The sequence below is a fragment of the Uloborus diversus genome, chromosome 1, assembly GCF_026930045.1.
Source record: "Uloborus diversus isolate 005 chromosome 1, Udiv.v.3.1, whole genome shotgun sequence".
NCBI lineage: Eukaryota > Metazoa > Arthropoda > Arachnida > Araneae > Uloboridae > Uloborus > Uloborus diversus.
This window is the reverse complement of record NC_072731.1, coordinates 195,984,504-196,005,095: the sequence shown is the minus strand read 5'-3', so window position 1 is coordinate 196,005,095 and position 20,592 is coordinate 195,984,504. Positions and strand designations below refer to the sequence as shown.

Sequence of the window (20,592 nt, the reverse complement as noted above, 5' to 3'; positions counted from 1 at the left end):
CCGGCAATATCAAAACTTAAATCAGCGAAATTTTCCCCAAAATTACTTTCCAAATGAACTTTGTCTCAGATCTATCGTTAGAATCTCATGTTCAGTTTTTCCCATCAAAGATGCGAAGTGCTTTGGTAAAGCTAATACATTGCTATTGAACTGGGATACGGTATATTGATATTTTATTCAAAAAAAAATCTTTGCGAGAGTGACTAGTAGGCAAAAAAAGATTTAAAAAAAAACATAAAATGGAGCAGCTAAACTTACAATAATCAATGCGGAATAATTTTTCTTCCTCTGGTATGAATTATTTTTTATAAATGCAAAATCAATTTATACTTACAGTATCTATGCCGGCTAAAAACATATCCAAAATCATTGTAAATACATCTTTTGTGTCTGCATTTTTTGCGTTCATTAGTTTGAAAAGTAAACAGTCTTTGTTTGAAGATGGATCTTCTAAAGAGTCCTTGATGTATGAGCTAACTGTACTAAAAAATAAATAAAAACAGAAACCGATATAAGTTGTGCAACGTAAAAATAAAGTTTTAAAGAAAGATTGCATTTGTTACAACAGCCAGATTTCGCAAAATAGATGTCATTTCACGTTTTTTTTTTCTTTTTCTTTTTTTTTTAAAGAAAAATCGAATGTAAGTCAAATACTTGACAAAAAGTCTTTGTATTCCTTCCTTCATTGAAAAAAAAATTATATGAACTAAAATATTTATTTTCAATAAATGATATTTAAAGGAATTAACCAGATTTTTTTGTATTGCGATCAAATAGTCACTTTCCGTAAATTATCTTTTTTAACGCTGTAACAGTAATTTTTTTTCAGCATTTGTTTTGAAAATCTTCAGCCCTTGGAGATGCAAAAGAAGGTGTATGGAAACTTATTAACGGCCGCATGCAAAATACAAACAACCCGGTTATCACGTGAGGAGACTGCAGTTTTGTCCTTGTTATAAACTCCTCAGTCCGGAATAGTCCATAACCCAGTTGGAGGTAAGTGTCATCTCTTGGAAGCTGAGAGCGTCAACAAACTGGTAACTAAAACAAATTTAGCACAACAGTAAATTTTCACACGAATAGTACGGTTCAACTCTGCAATTGGGAAAAAAAAGTTTGAGAAATAAGCAATAAATTACCAAGGATGAGGCAGAACTACATGCAAAATGCAGACAGCATGTATTGACTATTCCAGGCTGATGTGTTCATAACAAAGACAGAACTGCAGCATCAGGATGTCCTAACCGAGCCGTTGGTATATTGCACGTAGTTTCACCTTAACCCTTACTTAAGAGAGGCAACTTCTCGCTTATTATCCAAAACAACTTTGAAACCATCACTGCTTTCAGTTGACGAGTTGAACCATACGATTGTGGCGGACACTCGCTGGTGTGCAAAATTTATTTTAGCTTCCAGCTTGTTGGCCCTCTCAATTTCAATGAGATGACATCTACCTCCAGCTCTGTTATTGACTTTTCCAGACTGATATGTCCATAACAAGGACGAAACTGCAGTCTCTGGACGGCATGACCAGCTGTCGGTGATTTGCATGTAGCTCTGCCTTAGTCTTAGGTTAACCTACTGTTTCTGACGAATAATTGGGGTTTGGATAAGCTCTTATAAACATTTTTTAGCCTCATTCTCACAATGTCAAACCATTCTCCTTTTGAATTCACGTACCTACGTGCTCTACATACGTGTTCCGACGTAGTATAATTTTCAAAGATGTTGTTTAGTTGCATCATTTTTATGGCATTGAATGCAAAGTATTTAATAAGTACTATTTCAAGGGAAAAATGTAGTTTGTTCATTATTGTTGCAATGACTTACCTAGAGAGTAAGTCCATTCCGGCTTCTAAGATTCGATAATTCTTTTTGTATCTTATTGGGGTATTTTCCGTCATAAACACTGCATGGTGAATGTCATTCGCAGCCTTTACTAAAGCTGCAGCCGCAGGATTACCTTCTGGTGTCAGGCAACCCAAACGCTTGTTGAGAGTTATCATACCAATGCCTGCACAGAAAAACAAAATCGAAAATGCCTTCGAAAACGACAAGCATATAATATCCAGAAACTGCATGAATATATATATGCATTTCGGTGCTACATGTTCCATAAAGAGCCACACTATATTTCTCTAGTACTAAACAGATGCTGATTAATTATATTAAAGTGATATACAACTCTTAATTGCAGTATTATCCTAAAAACATATAATGAATGAAATATTTTACAAGATTACATGAAATACACCGCCTGCTCAGCCAATTCCAGCCGAGGACTGCAGTTTCGTGCTTATTAGTACTCATCAGCCCGCATAAGAAAGTGACTGAGCTGGAGGTGAGTGCTAATAAGCATGAAACTGGCAGTCCTCGGTTGGAACTGACTGAGTTGGCGGTGTATTTCATGTATTTCTGCTTTAGCACTGGCTATAGGGCGGTAACTCATTGAATTTTACAAGATTGTTTAAACTTTTCGTTTAAATAAAAATAAGCGCGAACTGAGGCACAATAAAATATTTACCTAAGTTCATCAGTCAAATGTTTTACTTTTGTCTTGAAATTTGCTTAAGTTCTCAACAGAAGTGTATATGATAATTTTTGGCCAACTGCGAATGTTATTCTGATTTCGTTAATTTTATCTTGGAGTAGAGCACACGAGTGCACAACCAACAGTTTTTTGATGTCAAGCAGCTTGCATAAAGTATTAATGCGTTGCTGATAGCACGAGATTCCAAACTCAATGACTGAAGTAGATCGCAGTTCAGCATTGTTGGCGCTCGACCTTGGACAAGTCAATCTCAAAACCGGTTGAAAACAAGATAATCACGAGTTTCTATAATCAAGTACAGTGAAACCTGTGTAAGTTGACCACCTGCAGTTAATGACTTAAGTGGTCTACTTAGAGAAGTGGTCAACTTAAGGAGGTTGATATATATGTTCCAGAAATAATTCTGTACATGAAAGTAGCGGAAACAAAGGTGGTCAACTTTACAATTTTTACTGTACTGGCTAAACAAGATTTTTTCGTGAATCCTCGTTGTTTGCTTACAATAAGACATCAATTTCAAAAGAAAATGCGCACCAAGCTTCCTGACAAGAAACACACAGTGGAAGTCTTGATTTGCTTAATGCGCTTATTGCCCTTCCAATTTCCTAAGAATCTTAGTTTTTGGCTCTTCCGCCGAGCGCTAAGAATGCTGAAATATATATGATGATATGCACTATAAATCTGTTGGATCTGTTGGAAAGGCTTTTTTTTTTTTTTTTGCCCCCTCCCCCCTTTTTTTTTCAATTTTTGACATTTTTGGTTCCCAAGCTGCACTTTCAAGAAATGTAATTTACCAACGTTATTTTCTACTTTTTAAGAATATTACAGTTAAATACATTTAGAAAACATACATTCGGACTAAGTCAAATTTAAGAAACTTAAAATTAAATCACTGAATTCAGGAAGCAACCGCATATGATATTAACAGTCATATTCACCAAATGAGCAGATCATGGACCGTTGAATGAGGCCTTCGTCATCCAATAAGAAGGCTTCAATTAGCGGAGTGTCTTAGAAAAGTTCAACTCGGTTGGAAAGTGTGGCCGTAAGAAATGCATTTGCATCTCGCAAATAGCCAGACTGTTGATTATCGTGCATATAAAAATTTTCATAAAATCATGAAGTAAATCTTTATAAATTCTGTCCTACAGAACATTAAAAGATGCAGTTCATCAAAAATTAAACGAGCCAACTTTCTTACTTTGAGGCAAAGTGATGTCAGTACTCAAATATTATTAAGGAGGCAGCAAACACGAAAAAATTATCAGAATGTTCTATGTAATTGGTTTTTTTCATTTTAATAAAGCGTTGCTGTGCATATTGTACTACTTAATGTGTAGCCTACAACTCAACAATGTTACGATTTATAGTATTTTTATTGCACTAAGAATTTTTTTAGAACACAATGATTGAATATTTAGTACAAGATCGTCTCGCTATTGGGTAGTTTGGTTAAATTATTCAAAGAAAATAACAGTTTAAGATATCATTCCTTTTTTAACCCATATTGAATAATATCTTTTTCTTCTCAATATTTTTTAATTTCTCACAAACGTCAATGCAAAATTATTCCGACACATTTTGCATTTCGACTTGCTTCTCTTTGGGAAGTCCTTTAGAAAGGAAGCTGTCGTGAGCTGTCACCTTCCATAAAGTACTTCGCACCGAAACGTACCTCATGCAATGCAATCACTGGTGGAATGGTCTGGAATATTCCAGCATTTACAGCATCCATTAACTCGTAAAACAAAATTATCCCCCGCCCATTTTTTGTACATATATAAAACGAAAGAACTCTTAAAAAAGTGCATACAAGACTTAAAAATAATATGATCTCAGATTTGGAAACAACTCACACTCAATTGCAAAACTAAAGAGCTCCGGCTGCAGGTCCATTTCAGATTTGTCGTCCAGTAGGTGTGGTATCCTTTTAATGAAGTCATTTGTTATATTTTCTAACTCTGACAAACAAGCTTCTGCTGTCCTTGGATCAACAAGTGTCCTCTGGAACAGACGACGGAAGTTGTACCACTCTTCCCCATTGCTAAGGAAAAGTTTTTCATACAGTACTGGAGATTAATAAAACGTTAGTCAAAGTTTTCACACATAAAAGTATTAAAATCTTACGTCATGTAACTTATAAAGTCACAGCTGTTGAACCATACAGCGGTTGCAACCTTTATATCAACATGTAAGATCATGCGTGTTTCTTGCATGCACTATTCTATACATATAAAATGTTGGTATATATCGCAGTTGAATCTCGTGAGTCCAGTGCACTTGTCATTTTGGTTTATGATTTAAGGTAATTTTTATGTTTAGTTAAGTTTAGTGGTCAGAGTAAAGGCAGTGTATCTGAGAGGCACTACGACTGTTTAAGTTTTTGTTATATTCAACTATCAATATTTTTACATGAAGTTTTTATTATATCCTCAATCGAATTGAGAATAAAACTGGATCAGCTTATCAAGATCAGTTTGACCCGATACCCATTTACTTCCATGTTAGTCAACTCGATTTTTAACCATTATAATTTTAAATGCCTACTAATACGGGCGTAACGTAGAAGGAATAGATGGTAGACAAACTCAGTAAATAAACGCTACTGTAAATTTTCTTTTCTTCCAAATTCTGTTTTTTTTTTTTTAATTAATTTATGTATTTGATTGTTTCTTTTTTCTCTAAACAGTTATCATTAGCAAGTAAAATATATTACTTTTGGATATGGTAGTAATTCAGGTTTATAACTATTATCGCTAATAGTAAATATAGACAAAATAAAGGCTAAAAATATGACATCATCTGTATAAAAGTAATAACATTCTGATGTGCGGAATACTAACCGACTAAGAAATACTTAGTTATATTGCACGTACAAAATTATGTACTTCTTTAACCGTTTTCACCGTTATTTTGAAAAAAAAAATTCCTAGAAACATTAAACGCTCAAATTTCTTTTGTCCATACACAGCAATGGACAGCAAAATTATATTGTATATGCACTAAAACACTTCAGTTGCGAAAAGCTTTTAGTTTAAAGCAAAACTTCCCAGCACGTGTCTTGGAATACTTGCATCAGCTTGAAATGTTTACAAAACTTTCATGACTTAAAGTTTTAACAGAGACGAAGGATAAATCTGGCTTACTTTGAAAACGGCTTTTGAGACAAAACATTGCGATTCAGAACCATAACTCTAAATGTCAAACTTAGAGATGAAATTTAAGCACTAGAAGTTGAAGCAATGTGGTGTAAGAAAGGAACGAAAATGCGAAAAATCAGAACTGAAACTTCATTTAAAATATTGGTTAATGCAAATGTTTTTTTTTTTCATTTTAACAACAAAAACAAGTTAATGTTTTTTAAACGCTGTATGTACCCTCTTTCAGTTAATACGTGATGCATGATTTGTTAGCACATTTTCCTATTCTCATTATAAATGTGAAATTTTATTTAATCATTCAGAAGTAGTTTCTTTTGCTCGTAAGTTTTGATTGACAAAAAGGTTTTGGCATAGAGAAGATTGGGGATATTTTTGTTCAAAGTTGAATAAAATTTTATTCGAACAACAGTTTCGATGAAACTTTAAAGGAAAAATAGCACAGTCGACAAAGGGATGTATGTTAAGATGTAAAGACATTAGTAAATCTCACAATATGGTTATGAATAGAATGCGTAGGAATATCAAAGACTATTTTCTTCAAGTGTGAAAAAATATAGTGCACTTCATTTTTTTTTTAATAATTATTTCTTTTCCCTTTAACACATTTGTAAGTGAGTAAGTTTTTACTCTGATGTTACTCACGATTTTTTTTTTATGTTTTCTGATATTTGAAAATATTTCAAGCATGAAAACAGAGGACTATATCATCCACCTTAGAGACCAATATGGTCCAGAGATGTAAGTGTTTGGGAAATTACTATTTATGAAAACTATAAAAGTTTTTTGCATTGCACGACCTATTTTTTTTTCTAATAATTCGGTAACTGGAAGAAAATGCATTGCAAATATCTTTTGAGTTTCATAAAAGAAAAATTATGACTTTACCAATAGCCAAATCATAGGTGGGCTATAACATCAACGCCCTCAGACAGGGCCGCATACAAGCGGTGGGTTCTTAAAATTCAACGCCTACCCCTGGAAAGTTCGGTTTGACATTTAAATGTTCGTTTATATTTAAAAATTTCCAAAAATTATTATTCCAAAATTCAAATGTCTTTCATATGTATATTAGTTGCAAAAACGCTTTCACAATACATAACCCGACGACTTGAACATTAGTACAAATAGCGCAAAGCTTAGCATGAAAGTTTTAAAACCCTCCCCGAAATTATTTTCTAGTTATGGCCCTGCCTTCAGGTACCTTTAAATGTATCACGCACATATGCATTTGGGTTACTTGAATTTGGAATATTTCATGATATTTTTTTATTACTATGTTGTCAAAATATTAGTAATACTTTGATAAATACAGGTAAGCACTACTACTTACATATTTACTTTTTCCATATAGTCGTACCTTTACAGCAACCCATTTCATATTTTGAACAAATTTGATTTAGGATAGAAATCTTTAAACGAATATTCGGTACAACAGCAAGTAGTGGGATTCAGCTCCCTAGCATGGAGCTATAATAATCACATGCATCTAAATCCTATATTTTTTGTTTTTTCAATAATTAGTTCTTTCATTTAGATTAAAAATGTCACTTGTTATTCAACTACAGTTGAAAAAATTAAAAATAATATGTACATTCTTGATATAGCATTAGACAGACTCTTGAAGTGTTCAAAATGCCACTGCTCTTGTGTGAAAGTAAAAACTAATATTTTGACATTGGTTTTTATTATTCCAAAAATAATATTAATTTACTTATCTTCTGAAATATCTGAAATCTTCATAAGTATGGGGTCGAAAAGTTTTGAAAGACGAATATAGTTTATCTACTTGGATTTTTGGATCATCAACTTTCGATTTGTTTCTTAATTAATTACAAAATAATAAGATGTAAATCTTACAGAACTTTATTCACTTCACCTCGGGAAAAGTCCAGGACCATTGTATAGATGTGGTCTGTCTTTCCGGTATTTTTCTAGAGCTCTGTGACTCACACGGTGAGGTCTTCTACCCTCGTTTTTGTATACGGTAGCCATATCTTCCAAATCAAAAACATGCACCAGTGTACGAGTGGAGAACAACTTCTCACGCACTAGAGGACCATATTGCTCATACATATGAAAGTATGAGTTATGGATTCTTTCCATACTGTATTCACCTGAAAATATAACCAAATTGTTACTTCCAGAAGCAGTATATACAGGTACAGGGTGTTCCGTTTTGACCTGCAAGACCTTTATTTTCGCAACCGTTAGTCCTAGATGTATACTTCCAGTCGCAAAAATGTTCAAAATCAGATGCAGAGTTAAGATATTGAAAGTCTGAATCAAAAATAAAAATGAGCCAGAAAATACAAAATTTAACTTTTTATACGGCCCCAGATCCCTTAACTAATGTTTAGGGAAATAATCTCCATTGAAAACTATTACTGACACAAAAAACTTGACATTTGTGGGACCAAAACTCAAGGAGATATTCGATTTTAAAGTTTTAAGGGACCATACAAAAGATGAGATTGGAATTTCCCTTTCAGAGGAATGTCAGGTTGTCTTAGTAAATAAAGTAAGTATTTAAATTTTTCATTGACCAAAATAAATGCAAATGTTATGCAATGATACTTAAACGCACACTGCAAAACCTCGAACAATTTGAAAAATCACACTATATGCATACATATAATTTTAAACCCTTGTTAACTGCTAGGGTCTGGTGGGGTAAAGTGGTCATAAAATCGAAGGTTTTTAACTTATGTGAATAATCGATACAATTAATTCTTTAAACATTTAAACTTTTTTTGTTTTTATTTTACATTGCATTATTAAAGAACACAGTACATTGAGTTTTAGGAAAATAAATACTGATTTAAGTAGTTTTATAACACTTTCTTTTCCCTTTGTATTTATGACCACTTTACCCCACGGGGTGGGGGAATTGGTCATAGAATGGGGTAAAGTGGTCATAGTTAAAAGTAGATGCAAAACCATTATAAACAACCCTAATATTTGTATATTTCGGTTATTTTTATAGTTACAAGTATATGCACAAGCATATGTGTATACACGAGTATATACGTGTCGTGTAAACCTTAGTAAATACGCTCATATATGAGTAGATACATGTGTGCATCAGATACATGCATGCACGTGCCTACTCAAGTATATACGTGTATGCACGAGTATATAAGCATGTATACGTGATTACCTACAGGTGTGTATACGTGTCTACACGGGTATATACGTATCACGTGTATATACGTGTCACGTGTACGTACGGGTATATACGCGTGTATCATATGCTTATATGCACTTGTATATCGAGTACATACGTGCATACCTGAGTATATACGTGTACAGTAGACGTATACACGCATATATAAGTGTATATACACACATATACGGGTATAAACGAGTTAATTCGTGGATACATCTAGTGCGTGTTTGGGGGGGGGGGTACGTGTCTACTCACATATAAATATTGTGAAGCACGAGTACATACGTATGTACGTGCAAACACGATTATGTCCTGCATAGACGTATATAAGTACATTTACGTGCATACACTAGTACATGTATGTATACACGAGTATATAAGCTTATATACATGTGTGCCTGCAGAATGAGCAAAAGCTCTTGGGCAAAAATCTAATGAGTGTGAAAGGGGAGGATAAGAAGCAAAGAATTATAAGGAACTTACGTTCGCTGACGCGCTACATGCACACAAAGCCAGAAACTGATGGATGCAAATAAATCGCAATTTTGTAACACAAAGATGATTTTAATTAACATTTTAGTTTCTAAGAAATATTTAGAGCAGTTAATAAAATTTACGACCTGTAATAGCTCTAATACAAGCATCACAACGAAGGCGCAGCGACAGATGAAACTTTTTCAAAAGTCTCGTTATTGCAAGAGAGTGCTTTGTGATTGCGACGCACATGTATTACAGCAGCAGGCTGCAAATTTCATCAATCGCTTTAAAACTTTCTTGAGACCTACAATGTTGTGTTAAATTTTCTTTGTGTAATATATAAATTTGTGACCTGTTTTGCATCCATTAGTTTCTGGCTTTGCGTGCATGTAGTGCGTCAGCATTGTGTTTGTGACCATATGTTCCTTATGATTCTTGCTTCTTATCCTCCCTTCTAACAAATTTTAATAATTTGCCTAAATGTTTAAACTCACCTTGTTTACTTGTATATCATATGCTTGTATGTAAGTGTATACTCGAGTACGTACGCGTATATTCGTGTCTACCTGAGTATATAAGTGTTTATACATATACTAGTCTAAGCGAGTATGTACGTGTATAGTCGAATGTATATCTATATAGATTAAAAATACTTGCAGATACTCATATACGTATTTATTGGTGCATTTATGTGAATACATCTATATACGTCCCTACACGAGTATATGCGTATGCATATGCATATACTCGTAAATTTAACCCCGTTTACTGTGAAAGATTAAAAATACTTGCAGATACTCATATACGTATTTATTGGTGCATTTATGTGAATACATCTATATACGTCCCTACACGAGTATATGCGTATACACAGATACTCATATACGTATTTATTGGTGCATTTATGTGAATACATCTATATACGTCCCTACACGAGTATATGCGTATGCATATGCATATACTCGTAAATTTAACCCCGTTTACTGTAAAAGCAATACATATTAAGTGAAATTACTATTTTAATTTATATCTACCTTATACTTAACGATTAAGTGGCATTAGAAGAACAATATTTGTTAAGCCTAATATTATGACCACTTTACCCCATCTTACTTAAATTGTTCTAAAAAATTATCGAAAAGAGATTCAGCTAACTGCTGATGAGTAAGAGTTCTTGAGACATGTAGGAAGCTTCCTATGCAATCAATCTGTTCATAATTCTAACAAACAAAATTTCCCAAGGAAGTTAAAAGAGGTGTTTAGATTTTAAAACTTTTCATATTCACACAAAATATTTTTTTTCACCAAATAAAATTTTGCCACTTGTAAAATTTTGTATTCAAAATGTAGTTTCTAACTTCCCTACTCTATAATAAAATTTTCACATTCATTCAAACATTTATTTCCAAGCTACAGCCATTTATTTCACGAATGACCACTTTACCCCATTGACCACTTTTCCCCACCAGACCCTATATTTTCCCCCAAAAGGTGATATTGATGGCGAGTGTAAAATGGTGTAAGTCACAAAACGCTGCATTTCATAGCTCGGTGAGTATTGATCGTACTAATGTGAAACTTTTTCTGTTGGAATGATTTTTCAATGGAGAAAATTTTCCTAAATATATGCGAGAGAACTTGGGGCTAGTATAAAAAGTTAAATTTTGTATTTTTTGACTCATTTCTATTTTTACTTCAAACGTTTAATACCTTAACTCTGCATCTGATTTTGAACATTTTTGCAACTGGAAGTATACATCTAGGACTAACGGTTGCGAAAATAAAGGTCTTGCAGGTTAAAACGGAACACCCTGTATACAAGGTCTGTTGGAAAAGTATCCGACGTTTAGCAAAGGAAAAAAAAACAAGAAAAATGGAGCGTTGGAGATCTTATCTTCCCTTGGAACTGCCCACACTTCTCCTAGAGGTGCTACCATTGTTGGAAGAATTCTGATAAGGGGGCCTGTTTCGAGATGGAGTCGAGCTCGGCTTTCGTTGCAGCCGTCCTCTCTTGTCAAGTGCAAGAAATCTGCTGGTAAATTGTAACCAGTATTCGTCTGCAAAACCCTAATCGTTTTCCACTTGGCTATCGCTAATATCCTGGTAAAACCTGATGCAGTACAGTCGATACGACAATTTTCTTAAAATTAAAAAAAAAAGAAAAAACCGACAAAAGCACTACACATTGACTCAGTCAAACTCTGTTTACCAGCGACAGAAGCTATTGACATGCAAGGAAGGCACAGAGCTTTAAGGTCAGTTCATGCAAGTGCACTTGATTCATATAAATTACGTTTTTAAGAAAAAAAGGTTGGATAGTTTTCTAATAGAACTCATATGCTGTCCATGAGCAAAACTATGCTGTCCATGATCTCTTAGCACAAAATGAACAGAACTATCATGACAGTCCTAGAATTTAAGATACAAAATGAAGTTTTTATCCATCACTTGTTGAACATTATCATGATTATTTTAATTCATATAAAAATTCATTTGATTATGTAAATTGCTCAAATATAGTTGTGAAGCTAATTCCACGTATGAATATTTTTTAATCGAAAGAAAGTATTCTGAACCTCAACGTATAGAATGTTAACATAGGTCTTCTTGTAATTTAATGAAAATAGAGACATGCTCCTAATACTCGTTTTGTACTTCTTTGACTGAGTAAATTCGCGTCTTTGTGTAAATATTAATAGTGTGCTTGTGCAGTAAGAAAATGCTAATATAAAAAAGTATAGTAATTCAATCAATTATCAAATAAAAGTTTAATATAAACCATTAATCTTTATAATTTTTGTGATTCCATTTTTAAACTCTTTTGTCATTTTAAGTAGCTTCGACAGAAAACTTTGAATTGGAAACTGGAAAGTGTTTTCTTCTTACCAATTAATGGAAAGTACCTCCATATATTTCCTAGCAAGGGCAGAGGTTTAGGTCCAGGTATTTCTCCAAATGACTTAACATTACTTTCCAAAGGACAGCTTTTCTCTGCAGCTATTGCTAACGATCTCCAAAATATCCTACTGGTTGTTGAACGCATCTAAAAAAAGAGGTAAAAACGGGCTAGTTACATGTAATGAATTACTTCAAATATATTTCTCTACGTTACAAAACTTTTCCATTACAAAATTTTTGATTAAATTGTAGTTAATAAAATAATATAAACTTACACAGTTGAATAATTATGGATTTTATTTAACATAATGACACATTTTCAGCATTTAATCTTAAGCGTTAATAGGTAATGCTTATTGTGATATTATACTACTTAGTACACAGCATGCATCAAATCATCCACCTCCGAATAAGGATCACCTCTATTTAAGGGACAAAATGTCTGGTCCCCTTAGTGTCCCTTATTGAGAGGTTCTACTGTATAATCTATAATTAATGAGCAATAAAATTTAATAATTTAGTGCTCATGACATTTTGCATCACAATTAAAATCAAGTTTCTTTTTACTCCTGTGAGTAGGTTAAATAGCTAAAACAGGTAATATTCATCCCCCATCTTCGAAGACATATGTATATCACCATCGAAGTTTGTTCACTAAAACCGATGCAGCACTGAAGTCATACGAAGGCATAAAGAATAGATAAATTTGTTGCTACCATATACAGCGCTAGTCAAAAAAAAAAAAGTAAATGGCCAAAAATTAATCAAAAGAGAAAGTTTTACTTCAAAGCAAAAAGCAAGAATTTTATTTGTTTATAATCGAGAAAAAAATGGCAACAGCTCAATAATGATTTTATTCACGCTGATTTAAATTAAGCTCGTTGGCAAACGATAAATTTCCGATTTGCTACTGGAGTTCCATTAGGCTTAAAAGTGCTTTCAACTTTTTTTCGAGGTAATTTTACAGCTTTGTTTTTTTTTTTTTTTTTTTCGAAATTCGAAGGAAGTAAATCTATTTCAGAGGTATTTTTTGCGGGCTTTCGAATGGGACATAAATAAAAAGAATCGTATAATTATTTCGGATAGAAAGAGCCATTTAATGCCATTTTCGGGTCGAACGGTTCGGTATGTTTTTGACGTTCGCAAAAATAAAATTGAGTCAAAAAGTACAGAATTTAACTTTTTATACGGGTCCTAGGTCCTCTAACTTATATTTAGAGAAATAATCTATCTTGAAAACTATTGCTGATACAAAAAAAAACTTGAAATTTGTGCTGCCAAAACTCAAGGAGATATTCCTGTTCAAAGATTTAAGGGACCATACAGAAGATGAGACTGGAACTTATCGCTCTTTCAGAAGAATGACAGGTCGTCAAAGTAAGAAAAACAAGGTAATAATACTTTTCGTTGCTATTTAAAAATAAATGCAAATGTCATGCCGAAATACTAAAAAGCACATTACAAAACCTCGAAAAATTCCAAAAAGCACGCTATGCACACATATAATTCGAAACATTTGTTAACTACTATATTTTCCCCCCAAAGGTGTTATTGAAGACGAGTGAAAAGTGATGTAAGTCACAAAACGCTGCGTTTCATATCTCGGTTAATATTGGCAGATTATTTCCCTAAATATAAGTTAAGAGACCTGGGGCCCGTATAAAAAAAATTTTGTATTTTTTGAATTATTTTTATTTTTACTTCAAGCTTTCAATACCTTAACTCTGCATCTGATTTTGAGCATTTTTTCGATTGGAAGTATACATCTAGGACTAACGGTTGCGAAAATAAAGGTCTTGCAGGTTAAAATGGAACACCCTGTATATTGAAATATCCCTAGCTACGAATCTTGCTTCTCCAATTACATGATAAGGCAATGAAGTTTAAAATCTTAACAGAAGCAGTTATGTGATCTAGTTATATCTAATCCATCTTCAATGTGTCATTATATCAATGATAAGTTACAATCACTTTCTGTTTCTTAAACAAACTTCTAAAACAGGGGTCAGCAACCTGCGGCTCGCTAGTTGCAGGAGGTTCTGTAAAATCATGTGGCTCTTCACAGCATATTGAAAAAATAGCGTTGAGATTAAGTACGTTAGTAATTGTATGTAATGCAATCCAACACAGTCAATGAATTCCAACATTTTAACATTCATGACTGTATGTATCACAATTAAAATGAATGTTACACCCTTCACGTCTTTGAACACATAATTTATCTTATACGGATATTTAAAGCGGCCAATAATATTTTTCATAGCAATCAGACTGCATCCGCATTCACTCCAGTTATTTTGATTCGCAACTGCAGAGCTCGAATACGCTACCTTGCGGCAATTAACAATACTAAAGAAAAAAGTAAAACATTCCATTCCACGTGTTTTAAAATTTCTTATACAATAGGTTTTTTTTTTTTTTTTTTTTTTTTTGCTATCATTGTTTACAAATCAGTGTTTTATTATATGCTTTCAGGATGATCACTTTAAACTTCCATCTGCAATGAAAACGATAGAAAAAAAGCCAGAAAACTATATGATACTCTTACTCACTTGCCATTGAAAACATTTTTGAAAAGCTACTGGAAAACTGAAAGTGTTATTTTCAGAAAAAAAATAATTAGATTAAAAATGAAACTTACAAAATTTTTCAATCTCAGAAGTCAAAGTAACTAACTTACTTCAACTACAGAAATATTAAGACGAACTGTATCAACACTAGGGACTCCGAAAAAAGAAGATTCCTCATTTGAATGTCTGTACGCAGGTGTAGTTTCCTTAGTAAAGTATATCAGTAAATAGAGAAATGTCGGAGAGGAAAAAATTGTTTACCGTTTTTAACCTGTTTGAATTCACATTTTGTGCATTAAGATAAACCGGTTCCTCCTTATGTAAGCAAATTTTCTTCCTACCGCATTCCAACAAACTGGCTAACAGAATCAAATGTTAAGATTGGAACCATAAAATGAACAAACGCTTTTGCCCTGAAAACGTTGTCACCCTCCCCCCTCTTACCCTTACATTTTATATTTATTGTAAAAAAGAGAAATAAGTCCTACAAACTTCTTGAAAAAAATGTATCATTAAAGATTGAAGAATTCTGGTAAAAGTACCTTAATGATCGCTATCAGCCAGTTTAGCTGACAGCAATGATGCTGGCATTGTTACTCAAGTATTTGTAAAACTATTAAAAAGTGCGATTTTAAGGTTGTTAAATAATTAAATGACCTTTTCGATTGTGTTTGCGACACAAATGGTGCTGCTAGGAACTTTTTCCTTTACTTTATCAAATTAAACTTACGTAAGCAATCATTTTTGTTACCTGTAGCCTTCAGAGAAAAAATTAACTTTCATACAACTTACTTTTTTAATTAAAGGGGTGATTTTCAAAACGATTGACAGTTTGGTGTCCTGACTTTATCCGTTCATTTTTATATTGATATATATATTTTTTTTTTTTTAGCATTGCAAAAGCATGTGGCAAGGCATTGTTTTACACTTAATTCATTGCATTCAGGGCTTTTTTCAATGATCGTAGATTAATAAGCCTTTTCTATTACTTTAGTTAGCTAGTAACGGAAATTTCCCTGTTTTGAGTAGAAAATTCACAATTTTTTTAATACGCTTTCAAGCAGCTTTTTTTACTTTTTGTGCATTGAAGAAGGAAGAAATATTTGTTAGTTACACACAGCTGAAAGATATTTTACTGAACTGCTCATTTAACAGTTTAAAATTTCAATGCAGTTTGTGTCCTTATATGCAACACATGAGTGTTAACACAGGGAATTAAATATTTTTTTATGTGCAAAATATTTCTTTATTGTAGTTATCGGCAGTGTTAGGGAAGCCATATTTGTTTCTTCTTAGAATTTGTAAGTCTAAAAATAGATATATTTAGTCCTTATATGTTGTACATTAAAATGTACATTGTACAATTCAATGGGAAGACATTTTAATCATATCTCATAAGTGTTCCCCATTTATTTTGTAATATTTTTTTAAGCATAGAAATATACAATTAGGCTGTAATGTATTTTCTGTTAAGGAAACAAGAGACCTAATTAAATTTTCAAAAACACCGATAGAATATTTTTCAGCGAAAAATTCTTCTATAGAGTCCGACTTAACAGGTAAAATGAGTATGTCAGTTTTAACAGGTAAAATTCATAAGAAGGGATTGACATTCATAATAAAAGGCACCCCAAAAAATGAGTAGATCCATAGTTTATAGATTGTATTACCTTGTAACTCATATATTCATCAAAGAGATATATTTTTCACGCACACACACACACACATATGTATAACAAATTCACTCTTATCAAAATTTGAAGAGTGAACACTGACACAAAGCTAATGTTTGCAAAAATGAAATTTCTGTACGTAAATAATTTAATGAGTTCATCTCTCATGAGTGTCATGAGTGTTACTAACATTTAGCCTTTGTATTAATAAACTTTTTCTTTAACCTTTAAAACTTGGTTTTAATATTGAATTTTTTTTACCTACTCATGGTAATTGCAAAGAAAACATTTAATGTTTAATTTAATATGTTTTTATCGTTAACTTTACCCTTTATTTATAAAACTAAGTAACACTCATGAGAAAAACCTTTTTACAATACTTAAAACTTGTTAAATAAATAAATAGTTTAACCAATTTGACATAAAAATGAGCATTTAAGATAGTTTAATCAAGATTTGGTGGATTAGTTAATTTTAAAAAAGAAATTACAGAATGGTTTATAAAGGTAACACTCATGAGAAAAACGGTGACCTGCCAAGACGTTTTTTGGAATTTCTGAAATCTAAACTAATTAACTCACAAATAATTACCTGATAAGAAAGCTGCAAATGGGGTGGTTTCCTTCACTCAAATGTACTACTTTTAGTCATTGAAATGGATAGAATGAGCAAAAAAAATTGCATGGATCCAGAAAATACTTTCATTTTCCCAACGTTTTTTTTTTTTTTATTAATTTTTTAAAATGTCCGATTTTTAACAAAGCCTTGTTTTTGTGACGTGATAATCAAGCAGCGAATTAAAATTGCGTTCTACGCTTGCTATCAACCATATCGTTGCCAATGCACATGAGTAAAGATGCGAATTATATATTTTGTTCTGCGAATGGCATTTCATCATTTGTGATGTCACACGACAGAAGTGTAAACAATAAAAGCGCAACGGTTTCAGTAATTTTTTAAAAATATTAAACTTAAATAAATTATTTAAAAAAATGTTCAGATCCTATGTTTTTAAGCATGCTCTTTCAGAAAAAAATACTTTTAAAATTTGGAAACGACCCCATTGTAAGGAATTTATACCTAGAAAAGGTTTTATGTTTATTACAATAAACTTTTTCAAACTGTGTCGACCCTAATGCCAATGCATTTGAAAATCACCCTAAGTAGACCCACAACAAGTTAAGAAATCAGTTACATTGCAAATTAGGTTAATATTATTAATACAAAACAAGAGCAGTGAACGTTATCTTTCATTATGTCTAATGTAAAAAACCTTAATAAAAGTACTGAGTCACTAGCGCCGACTCCATGGGGCTTGTGGGGGCTCGTCCCCCTCCCCCGCCCCCATGTAATTTGTGTTTGTGAGTCATTTTTTAGAGAGAGTGGCGAGTGCTTTTGCTTGAGGAGTGCTAAATGTGAAGACAAATTTCTTTTTGCTTAACGAGTGTCATTGAGAATTGTGACATTTGAGAAATTTGCTGGCTTTTGTGAAACTTTAAATATTAAGGCAAAGGCCCAATTAAATATACTAAGAGATGTTCTCGTCTGCCTAGACTTGACTTTTTAGGATTTACGAGAACTGCTTTACGGTGCGTCAAATATGTGGGGGAGGAGTTTGGCGGATTTCAAAAGTGGGTTTAAAATGTACAGCCTCAAGCAAGCAATGTATGAGGGTAGGCAGTAATGCCCTACCTTTTGTGACTGATGCTCTACCTATAAAATTACACTTTAAAATAAAGGTCGAATTCCGGGGGAAGTCCCCAAAACCCTATTTCTAAAACGTCAACAAAGACACTTTAAAATTCAGTTTTAAGATTTTCAATTAAAAAAAATTTAGAGAAGAGTACCGAACTTTTTGGGTCAGCAAGCCTACAGTCATCAAAGCGGGCCCAAAATCACATTTTTAAGACTTCCAATTTCGAATAATTTCCTTGATCGGGTTCCAAACCCCTCCCCTTCCCCTAACGTTATAAAATATAGTCTATAATAATATCGCTAAAAGGCGGTCTAAAGTTGCATTTTTAAAACTTTAATTTCTAAAAATGTCGGCGAAATGCTCTGAATATCCATTCTTTCGCCTAACGGCACCAAAGATGGCCAACTGAGTTTTTAGGACTGAGAGTTCAAATTTTCCTGGGGGAACCTCTAACCCCTTTTTACAAAACATCTTTGAAGATTGCCTAAAATTGTGGTTTTGGAAATTCAGTTTCAAAAAATTATTGGGGAAAAGTCTCTGTACCCTATCATTACCAAAGAATGCCTCAAAATACTATTATTAACACTAATGTTTCGAGAAATTGGAACCAAAGGAAATCCTCCAAACCATCCTCTCCCTAACATCACCAAAGATCGCCTGGAATTGTATTTTGGAACTTCTATATAGAAAATTTCAAAGGAGAGTTCCCAATCCCATTCCTTCCCCTCATATCATCACAGATAGAATAGAGTTGCGTTTTCAATAACATCACTTCCGAATTTTATCGATCATGGTATTAAACTGCATTTTTGAAACCACGATCTCGAAAAAGAAGAAAAGAAAATATGTAAACTGGCATTTTCAAGGGGGAAAAAATGATCCTTTTTGGGAGGGAGGGAAGGGGAGGCCCTTTAGGATCACATACACCTTAGACTCCCGAAGACGTCTAGCCCCCCCCCCCCCCCTCCCCGTGCAATATTTTTTGCAAGTCGGCGCTCCTGCACTGAATTGCTAACTAAAATACCATGTTTCTTAATTTAATGTTGAGGAGTTGCCATAGAGATCACACTTCAAATGATTCAAAATTGTTCTGATACATAAATGTACATGCATACAAATATCGTTAAGTTAGCCAAAATAAGAAGATGAAGTAAGCGAACAATATCAATGCATTATAACAAAATTATTTAAAAAATCGGGAAACATTGTGTAGGGGAAAATAGGGAGGTTTGATTCATAGGGAGACTTGACCCATGGTTATTTTTACCATGAAAAGGATGGTTTGGGAAAGTTTTAGAAATATTATTGGTTGACCAATCACACAAAAGTATTTTACAGGGCGAAGCCATTTCAGAGTTATCAGTGGTTTACAAGAAATTCAGTATTAAATGATACTGCACCTTTCAAGTAAAGTTTGAAGATCTTGGTTTTTGCTAAATTTTAACCTCCAGTTTTGAGGGGAATGAATAAAGTTTGAAGTTCTTGGTTTTTGCTAAATTTTAACCTCCAGTTTTGAGGGGAATGAATTTTAGAAGTTTTCATGTTGTAGTCATTTTTCTATAGCTATATATTGATCTGCAGTAGTTTGATATAGCTTTAATCTATGTTACTAAAAAATTAAAGCAAACAAAAGAAAACTACCCAGTTAGCTTTCTCCCAAGCTAACTAGGAAGACTTGACCCAAGGACGAATTTGATGTTTTTGCTTAATTTGATATTTGATGCTTTTTTCAAGGATTTTTTCAAAATTAATAGCTAAAATATTGTGATTTAGACGTAATAATTTGATTTTATTGACCAAAGTTGGTAAAAATGTTGGGTAAACAAAAGAAAGCTACCTAGGGAGCTTTGATTCAAATTAAATAAGGAGACTTGACCCAAAGAATAATTTGATGTTTTTGCTATGAATTTTCGTTTATGAATAGCTAATATTCTGATTTAGGCCTAATGATTTTATTTTATTTAAGTAAAACCTCTAAGATTGTGAATATAAAGGCCTGATTTTTTTTTTTTTTACCTAATGGGTAACTAAAATAGTTTTGTCTAATAAATTGTTTTTATTTGACAGATTACTTAAATACTAATAATCTTTTATGCCCAATGATTTGTTACTTATTAAAATAACTGAAATATTGTTTAGGTCTGAGCTGATAAAGTTTTGAATTAGACTTCTGATTTTCTGCTGATGTGGAATAAGATTAATTTTTAAAAAATGTGTAACACTTCACCTAAAGAGTGAACATTTGTTCATTTACTTGAAGTATTACTTATTAAAGCAAAAAACACCATCAAACCTAAGATTTTGATTTCCGTATCTATGAGTCTTCTTACATTCATAAAGATGAGTCATGTCTCCCTAAGTGTTGAGTCAAATCTCCCTAGATCTAGGGACACTTGACCC

General features: G+C 32.8%; 1 protein-coding gene across 1 annotated transcript in view; it reads right to left on the bottom strand.

Annotated features, from left to right (window-relative positions):
* Nucleotides 1–20,592, bottom strand: part of LOC129224134 (cytochrome P450 302a1, mitochondrial-like) — a 43,162-nt gene that overhangs the window by 8,189 nt on the left and 14,381 nt on the right. Inside the window, exons 2-6 of the mRNA XM_054858553.1 lie at nucleotides 12,242–12,398; nucleotides 7,589–7,826; nucleotides 4,408–4,595; nucleotides 1,831–2,014; nucleotides 335–482 (exon numbers count right to left, since the gene is read on the bottom strand). Coding sequence (XP_054714528.1) covers nucleotides 335–482; nucleotides 1,831–2,014; nucleotides 4,408–4,595; nucleotides 7,589–7,826; nucleotides 12,242–12,398 — 915 coding nt within the window. The remainder of the gene's footprint in view (nucleotides 1–334; nucleotides 483–1,830; nucleotides 2,015–4,407; nucleotides 4,596–7,588; nucleotides 7,827–12,241; nucleotides 12,399–20,592) is intronic.